The 9,762-nt window shown below is 45.8% G+C and overlaps 1 protein-coding gene and 1 long non-coding RNA gene across 4 annotated transcripts in view; one reads left to right on the top strand and one right to left on the bottom strand.

Annotated features, from left to right (window-relative positions):
* The window catches only part of LOC132453308 (equilibrative nucleoside transporter 2-like), a 43,770-nt gene that overhangs the window by 17,762 nt on the left and 16,246 nt on the right, over window positions 1–9,762 (top strand). For both annotated transcript variants that reach the window (XM_060046144.1, XM_060046145.1), the window contains exons 2-3: window positions 1,640–1,694; window positions 1,813–1,894. In XM_060046144.1, coding sequence (XP_059902127.1) covers window positions 1,663–1,694; window positions 1,813–1,894 — 114 coding nt within the window. In that variant the 5' untranslated portion in view covers window positions 1,640–1,662. The remainder of the gene's footprint in view (window positions 1–1,639; window positions 1,695–1,812; window positions 1,895–9,762) is intronic.
* Window positions 4,551–7,124, bottom strand: LOC132453345 (uncharacterized). Of its 2 annotated transcripts, XR_009524641.1 has the most exons (3): window positions 6,979–7,124; window positions 6,176–6,253; window positions 4,551–6,014 (listed from the first exon to the last, which is right to left on the bottom strand). It is a non-coding gene; the product is annotated as an uncharacterized LOC132453345 (long non-coding RNA). The 2 variants fall into 2 exon arrangements; XR_009524640.1 differs by lacking the exon at window positions 6,979–7,124 and having other exon boundaries at window positions 6,176–6,964.

Here is a 9,762-nt window from a genome sequence, read left to right as displayed (position 1 = left end):
CAGGAGGCCGGAGCGACGTCCCCGCTTCTGCTTCCTCACCCTTCTCCGTCGGCGCCGCCTGCCGCAGCTGATTACGATCCACGGAGAGCCTGGTGGTCTCGCTATCTCGTCCGGGATGTTGTTGTGGCAGTGAAAGTCGGCTGTGACCGGTGATTTTCTGTGGAAACCAACGTCCAGTAAAGCCTGTCTACTGTAGCAATTGTTTCCTTGCGTAGTAGACACAAACAAAAACGTAAATAAAAGCATAAAAAACTGAGTCTGCCTTGTGTATGAAAAGTGCTATATAAATAAAGTTGCCTTGCCTTGCCTATAGCCTATTATTATAGCTTACATACAGATATTTTATAACTTAGGAATGCGAAATGCATCCTGAGATATTTAACGGTCCCAAGCCCACACAAGTCACCTCCGATGCGTCCGTTGACGGATGGGGTCTTTTTGACGTATCCATGTGTCCTTCCGGGTTGAATTACATAGGCGACTTCATTGGACAGTTTCCTTGCGTATATTTGCATAACGCAGTCTGATTGGCCGACGGATCCGTCGCTGCCTGAAAAGTTGAACATTTCTCAACTTTTTGACTCAGACAGAACGGACGGACCCACAATGCATTTCGCGAGCGCCCCTTGCAAAGTCAATGAGATCCTTCGACAGACGGAGGTAGTGAGTCAGTCAGTCAAAGGACGTCAGAAGGCGTGGCTGACGGATGGGGGAGGTTTCCAGGGTCGTCAGAGCCCGAGTAGTGTCGCAGTGCTTATATTTTCATACGTGATCTTATTGGATGACGGATCCGTTGCTGCTGAAAAAGTTGAAAAATGTTAAACTTTTTGACGGAGCCTTCAGCACACGGATCCACAATGCATTGCGCGTCCTTCCCCATTCAAAGTCAATGGGGATCAGTCAACGGACGTGCACCGTCAGTCAAAGGACGTCAGGAGGCGTGGCTGACGGATGGGGGAGCTTTCCAGGGTCGTCAGAGACCGAGTAGTGTCACAGTGCTTACATTTGCATACACGATCTGATTGGATGATGGATCCGTCGCTGCCAAAATTGTTCAACTTTTTGAAAAGGAAGGGCGCTCCACAATGCATTGCGCGTCCGTCCGCATTCAAAGTCAATGGGGATCAGTCAACGGACGGATGTATTGAGCAGTTTACATAGGAATGAATCGGCGCCATTTTGGAATCCGTTGTCCATTTTATAATATGGACAACGGATTCCAAATGTTGCAGACCTGCTTGTTTTCGCCCCTGTCCGACCGCGCTACCTCGTAATCCACTGCACCGTCAGTCAAAGGACGTCAATCTTGAGGTACTTTTACAGAGAGTAGAATTTAAAGGGTCCTAGGATGGATACAATATTATGTATCATGAATTATTATTAATCAGATTAGGTATTGGATGCTGGAAAAACCAAGACTTCTAACTTTTGGTAGCCTATTAAAACCATTTAATGTATACATATTAATATGAATATTCACTTATTTCTGCAACTGTGCATTGTCATGTAGTAGGTGGTAGACAACTTGATTTGGTTTCATTCATCATGGAGCAGCATTAGCATAAATTAGCCAAATTAATTTGATACATTTAATTGAACATTAATCTCATAACATTTGTTTGTCCTAAAACCTGTGTAGGAGTATAAAGAGCCGGAACAGAGATGTTGAGTCAGAAGGACCCACCAGTGGACCGGTGAGTGTTCTATTTCAAGGATTCATTACTGTCTCAATAAGTGATTTATTGTTCAGCTGCCTAATCCCTTATAAAGCAGTTGTGTTTTGCTGACCAGTTGTTCCCTTGTGTTGACCAGGGGGCAGGCCACAGCCATCATAGTCTTCATCTTGGGTCTTGGCTCTTTGCTGCCATGGAACTTCTTTGTGACAGCGTCTCTGGTAAACTTCCACACGCCACACACTCTCACCAGTACCTCAATATTACCTCACTCTGACTGCAGAGCTCACACTCCTCAACGTCACTCCTGTTCCCTGGAGCTATAGCAGCTCAGACAGTAATCTCAAAAATACCAGGACTTGAATCAGCATCCAAATAATAATGAGCATTGCAACGACCCCTTTATTGAACTACAAAGTTAAGAAAGATATATGGCTGAAATGATTTTAAACCTGCACGATGTAACTACATGCTCCCCCATCTGAAAGTGTATGCCAAGTGCAATGATGCTTATGGATCTGCATTGACTCATCTTTATAGTAAATAAAGTATGAGGATTAAGCAATTACAAGGACTTCAAAGCGAAAGTATGTTTTTGTGTTTCCCGTGGTTACTGTCTCATGAAAGTACTTGTGCATAGGCGTCGTTTTCGCTGGGCCTACCAGTTTTCGTCTAGTTTCATTTTGTACCCACCACTAAAAAAAAGGAAAGAATATTGTAGCAGGTCAGTGAGCGTGCGGAGACCAAGTTCGTCGTCCTTAGAGGCCAGACGGCTCCCCCTAGAGGCCAGACGCCGCACGTCCCCCCACACACCCCCGCCGCCCAACACAGGCCGGGGGCACATCCGGCCGCCAACTCACTCCCCCCCCCCCCCCCCCCCCGGAACGGGAGAGGAAGTCCGCCACGGCCATCTGCGCCCTAGGCCTGTGCACAACCCGGAAGCTGAAGGGCTGCAATGCGAGGTACCACCGCGTAATCCTCGCGTTGACATCCTTCATGCGGTGGAGCCATTGGAGGGGGGCGTGGTCGGAATGGAGGGTGAACGTGCGACCCAGCCGGTAGTAACGAAGGGCGCCGACCGTCCATCGATGGCGAGACACTCCTTCTCCACCGCGCTGTACCGACCCTCTCGGCCTGATAGTTTTCGGCTCAGGTACAGCACCGGAAATAAAAAAAAATCATGCAACAATATTCCAACCTCAAAACGTTGCTTTGCACAATTGTTTATGGGTCATCACAAGGGATAAAGGAGAATATTTAATGCACTTTGCTTTGCACAATTGTTTATGGGTCATCACAAGGGATAAAGGAGAATATTTAATGCACAATTCTGTCGACCCCCTCCACCTGCTGGGTCAGGACCGCGCAAGACCCCCTATTCGACGCGTCCGTCTGCAGGGAAAGAGGGAGATCAAAGTTAGGAGCACACAGGACCGACTTCCCACAGAGGGCTGTTTTAATAGCCTCAAACGACACCTGACATGGCTCCGACCACTGGACTGTATCTGGGGCTCTCTTACGGGTGAGGTCGGTTAAGGGGCTGGCCAGGTCCGAGAAGTGCGGCACAAACTGCCGGTAGTACCCTGCCAGCCCCAAGAAATGCCTCACCTCCTTCTTGGTCCTGGGCCGAGGGGAGGCGGTCTTAGGGACCTGCGGCCGGACCCCCCCCCCCCCCAGGTGGTACCCCAGATACTGGATCTCCCTCCGCCCGATCACGCACTTCCTAGGGTTGGCCGTGAGCCCTGACTGTCTCAGCGACTGAAGGACTGCCGCTACCTGCCGCATATGCTGCCCCCACGTCTCACCATAGTTGACAATGTCATCGACGTAGGCAGCAGCATACGCGGTGTGGGGCCATAACACATGGTCCATCAGCCGCTGAAACGTGGCCGGGGCCCCGAACACCCCGAACGGAAGTACCTTGAATTGGTATAGACCGAGAGGAGTGGAGGAGGACGTTTTTTCCCGGGCTGCTGGAGACAGCTTAATCTGCCAGTAGCCCTTCGTGCAGTCCAGAGTCCAGAATAGGTGGCCATGCCAAGCCGGTCCACGAGCTCGTTGATCCAAGGCATTGGGTAGCCGTCAAACTTCGACACCGCCTTCACCCTACGGTAGTCCACACCAGGGGCGGAGTGGGGCACTAATAGCCACCGGGAGAATCCTCCCCGGTCCGGCCCCACCCCCCTGCAACACCGTTTATTTATATATTTCTTCAGTAATAAAAAAAAAAATCGGTAAAAATGAATGATATAATTATAATTAAGAAATTAAAAATGGGTAAAATAGGTCACAGTTCTGCTCTGTGCGGAAGAGAATTGGCGCTCCGAGAATTGGCGCACTTCCTTACAAGACCAGTAACCATAGCAACGCCAGTAAACAAAAGCACTCCGGATGGCCGTAGTCAGAGCTATAGAGAGAGAGAGTTGCGACACGCTATGATCTCGCCGACAGGGTGGTCACGTGGTTGTCACGTGGTTCATGTAAGCCTCAATAGTTCCAAACACGCCGCGATTTCAATGTTATTCTATGGGACGACAGCAGAGATTTCAATATTAAATGGTAAATATGTATGAAAAAATCACATACAAGTATTTGTCTGACTGTTATTGCATTATTGCATATTTGTAAATGTCAGTTTTACATTTAGAGCGGTAGGGGGGCAACTGAAAGCTATCTATAAGTACTATTACTTAGATACGTTTTTAAGTTTTGGAGGGAAAGCTTCACGTTCGTGTTAGCATACTGGCCTAACCTTAACTTTTACCTTACATCTGTGTTGAAATCAAAGTATTCAAGATGTTCTACCATGATCATTTAAAGATATAAGCCACACAAAGTATCAAATATATTAAAGAATAACAACTCATTACACTTGGATGAATGAAATTGTAATTTTTTTTATTAAACAATTAGTGTGACAAGAACAAGTGATTGCGATTGTGTGAACAGATTCAACAATGGACACAGCAGGGAACACTATATACTTAGGGCAAACCATTAACATATAACGTTGCAAATATACTATACTTTATGCCGTTACAATACTTAGAATAGCCCTGAGCAAATTCAAAATGGGTTTAGGAGGGAGGATCCTCGTTTGGTCATGAACTCTGACCTCTAACCTATTCTCAAAAGTCGGGGCATAAGTGGTTGAGGAACAGTTGTTACCCGCTCTGTGATCTTCAATGGTGTCATGGTTCATTGGTTACAACTAACATTTTATAGATAAATGGTCATACCATGGTTGGCTGTGCAGCATTTGGATGCCCCAATCTGTCCGAGAAGGGTTATCACATGTACGGCTTCCCCAAGGACCAAGAGCGCAGGGAGAAATGGATGGCAATGGTCAGCCGTCAAAACTTATTGACAGTCAGCAACAGTCAAAAACGATGTAATGTTCAGATCACTTGCTAGCATTTCAAAGGGCATAATAATTCTAAGTGTAGAGAATTATGACTTTCCAATGATATTTGAAGTGCAATGGAAACTGATCTTACAAGCCTACCTACAGGTACACTTTGAAAATGACAGATTCAAAGCCACAAAAGTAGATAGGATGTTGAAGTTGAGGCCCGATGCAGGCCCAACAGTTTTCATCCATCGCCCTAAACCGAAGAGGAGGAAACCCCCTTCTGTGAGGGTGCCTCCGGAACCAAGTGCAACGGACCACACATATTGCACCAAATTAAACTTCGGTATGATCCATGCAGCTAACAATATTCCCCATTTCATGTAATTCAAGGATAGACTACACTCCTAATGAGATTACATAATTCATATTTGTACATTCAGTTTAAAAAACAACCAGAAGGCAGGGATTCTCTGAGGATTTGCACACAATGTAGATAATCAACACATTTCTACCCAATTAACAATTGCCGGTAGATCCATTTATAAATTGTATTGGTTTCTGATTGTGGCAGATGATTTAATTCACATTACAGAAATTTTTTGCTTTAATTCATTTTATTACATTGGAGATGACAGTAGTTGCAAATGCAAAGGCAAAATACATATAACAGCAACATTACCTTGTAATTATTACAGAGATTGAGGGAGAAATTGAGGTGGATTTCAAGAGCGTTGAAAAGGACATCACAGGAGACGGAGAGAGCAATCAAGAGGTTACATTGCCAGGGGCAGGTGATCCAGGGGCAGGTGATCCAGGGGCAGGTGATCCAGGGGCAGGTGATCCAGGGGCAGGTGATCCAGGGATTTGTGTGCCGAGGGCCAGTCAGTCAGGGGTCAACAGTGAAGGAATAACTTTTGCCAGGGCCAGCTGCTCCAGGGACCAGACTGCCAGGGACTGATGGGGCGACTGTGGAGGACCTAATAAGGCAACTAGAAAAGGAAAAATTAATGAGAAGGAGAGCAGAGAGGGCTATTGCAAAACAAAAAATTTCAATCAATCCGATCAATTTGGCACTAAGAAAGATAATCAATTTGGCACTAAGAAAGAGAAACAATTCAGTCAACAAGAAGTTAAAACGAAAAAGCCATACAGGTTAAATTGACCGCCCATCATAATCAGCATTGTTGAATCGGCGGCATCTGTAGGGCTTCATGTGCTGAACATCACCCTTTCCAGGATATAATTAAACAAACACTGTTATTTCTACTAGCTATCGCATCATAAAACCCGTCCTTAAATCAACCTAAATTATCCTAGTAATCCAACATAAATAACTAACTAAATAAAAGTTAGATTCACTAGTACTGAACTTTGTAATTGTTGGTGTAGATACCATCACATTGTGCAGTCGAGCTAACAAACTAGCAGGCAATCGGTCGTCTACCAAGATATAAATATATATAATTACGCTGTGCATATACAAATAAATATCAGTATATGCATCATAAAAGGTCCTGATACAATATAGACAGTTGACAATTCAAAGGAGGTAGCTATTTAATCAATTTACCCCTGGAGATACCTTCAGAGATGGTGAAGTCGAGCTAACAAACTAGCAGGCAATCGGTCGTCTACCAAGATAAAAATATATATAATTACGCTGTCCATATACAAATAAATATCAATATATGCATCATAAAAGGTCCTGATACAATATAGACAGTTGACAATTCAAAAGAGGTAGCTATTTAATCAATTTACCCCCGGAGATACCTTCACAGATGGTGAAATCGAGCTAACAAACTAGCCAGCAATCGGTCGTCTACCAAGATAAATATATATATAATTACGCTGTGCATTTACAAATAAAGATCAGTATATGCATCATAAAGGGCCTCTGATACAATATAGACAGTTGACAATTCAAAAGAGGTAGCTATTTAATCGATTTACCTCAGAAGTTACTCGGCGGCCAGCAATGGAAATGAACGGTCTCCTCCGCCGTAAAATGGTTGTTTGGAACTATTCGAGGCTCCATACCCCGGAAGTAGGCGCTACAACGGAGTCCAATGGAAGTGTCGCAACTCTCTCTCTCTATAGCTCTGGCCGTAGTGCTCCCCGCACTACAGCCATCCGGAGGCGCAGAGCTTTTGGCCGTGATATTATCTATAAAATTATATTATACTATTATATAATATAGAACGTTATAAGACGCTGTCACCTAGTGTGAGAGGAGAGTTGACGGAGTGACCTAGTTTCAAAGTTTATACCATTTATGCTCGGTAATACCGGTGTAACGTGTTGACACGACTAGACGACTACTACTACATGTTCCAAATCTGTTAACGTATTCTCCATCCATTAAAAGAGAAAGATCAGTTAAGTCATTAATTCGTCTGAAATATACCAGCCAGCACATACACATTTGACTAGCAGCTTGTGCTAGCTCCCGCCTAGCAATAACGTCAATGGTGGAGCTCTGGCTAATTCACCTGCACGACTCTTTAATGCCTGATTTCAGCACTTAGATGCATCCCCCTCCAGCATCCGCTTCTTCTTTATTCTGGCCTTTTCAGCCCCTCCTTTCTCTTTTCTCTTCTTGCCTCCCGAGTGCCACAACAAGCAAAAGCAAGCAACCACGAACTTGCTCGCCTTCTCTGTCTGACGCGTCTTTAGGGCTATCCCCCTACATTTCCGAAAATGGACTTGACCTGCAAGCTGTTTATTGGATAAACGCATTTCCCAATCCCAGGAGTCTTTGCTCCATTACGTCAATTCAAGAACAAACATATTAAAGTAAACTGTAGTTCGTATTATTTATTCATGGCCATGAAAGTTCTGTAACGCCTGAATAATGAAGAATTAAATGAAGTAAAAAAATAATAATATAAAAAAAAAAACATGAATGAGACATAGAGAGTAAGCAGTGGTATAAATATTGGTTGGATGTTCCTGAGACATGTATTGTTTATTTCGGGAATTTTCACGGCGTCTTGGCGGGGAATAAATTATGCTCAGGGCCGGCTTGCAGACGCCTCGCGGCCGCTCACAACTGTGGGCTGGTCCAACTGACTTCGCAGGCCGCAACACAATTGTGGGCCGGTCCACCTGAACTCGCTGGCTGGCCGGCCGGCCGACCGGGAAATCTCCCGATCGTCCCGACGGCCACTCCGCCTCTGGTCCACACGGAACCGGACAGACCCGTCCGGCTTCCCCACAAGCACGACGGGACTGCACCAGTCACTGTGAGACTCCTCGACCACACCTAACTCTAACATGGTTGCTAATTTGCGTCGTACCACGTCTTGTTTGTGGACGGGCAGCCTGTAGGGGCGTGTCCGCACCGTTAACCCGGGCTGCGTCTCGATGTCATGAGTAATTAACGAAAAGACGTCGGCGAACTGGAGTAGTAGGCTGGCAACGTCCCGCGCCTGACTCTCTGAGAGAGTCAAGGCGACTCTCTCGCCTTGACCGACCGGAGGGATGGGGCCTGGGCCAGGGACCTCCGGTCCGAGCTCCTCTCTTTCTGGTAGCGTCGACGCAAATGCGACACGGACCGCATCGTTCCACCTCTTAAGGAGGTTGATGTTGCAGACCTGCTTGTTTTCGCCCCTGTCCGACCGCGCTACCTCGTAATCCACGTCCCCGACTCGCCGCGTGACCACAAAGGGCCCTTGCCACTTCGCGAGTAATTTGGTGCTAGAGGTGGGCAACAGTACAAGGACCATATCCCCCGGGTGAGATCGCGTAACCTAGTCCCTCTGTCGTACAGGCGTCTCTGACGCTCCTGGGCTCGGTGCAAGTGCTCACGTGACAATACGTCCATGACGTACTGGATTTCGTTTTTGCTGTCACTGGACCCCTCCTCCCAGTTTTCTTTAATGAGGTCCAGGATGCCCCTGGGCTTGTGCCCATAGAGTAACTAAAATGGGGAAAACCCCGTGGAAGCCTGAGGCACTTCCCGCACTGCAAACAACAGAGGGTCTAGCCATTGATGCCAATTTCGAGCATCCTCGTGTACAAACTTATGCATCATGGACTTTAATGTCTGGTTAAACCATGGACATATTATAAAATGGACAACGGATTCCAAAATGGCGCCAATTCATTCCTATGTAAACTGCTCAATGGCGCAGGGCAACATCAAGGAGAGATATGCTTCCGCATCATGGGTCTATAGCCACGCCCTACTTCATGACGTACCGGATGCAGAAATATTCTTGTTTTTTAGCATTGTAGCATCATAAGCGAGAGGTCTGAGCGATAGCAGTCGCATTGTTTCCCGACAATGGAAGTAATCCCCCGATGATTCTCTATATGTTTAACAATTATTATTTTAGATTAGTTTGCCCCTTTTTGACTTTATAAGAAAAGCACTTTGTATATACCTTTTTGAATATTAAAACAGAAATCATAATTACCACTCGTTTTTTTATGTATATCTGTTTCTGAAACGAGAATCAAATGCCCAATATATACACAAACCCATCAGCTGGTGTACCCAGGGAACTCACAAGATGTTAGGAAGCAAAGGAGACTGAAATGACCCCACATGGTATCATGGACCTATTATGTGTGGGTGCAATAAATAAGACAAGATATTATGGTGCCACCCCACGTCAGGTTTCAAAAACAAGTAATACTGAAATGGAATCTCAAACTTGATCCTGAAATGTATTGAACATGAAATATTGGACAGGGAGAGGGCTGTGGCCGCAATCGATATAGGAGGCAGTC

Source organism: Gadus macrocephalus, chromosome 3 (genome assembly GCF_031168955.1).
Source record: "Gadus macrocephalus chromosome 3, ASM3116895v1".
In the NCBI taxonomy this organism is placed as follows: domain Eukaryota; kingdom Metazoa; phylum Chordata; class Actinopteri; order Gadiformes; family Gadidae; genus Gadus; species Gadus macrocephalus.
This window is presented reverse-complemented; position numbering and strand designations above follow the sequence as displayed.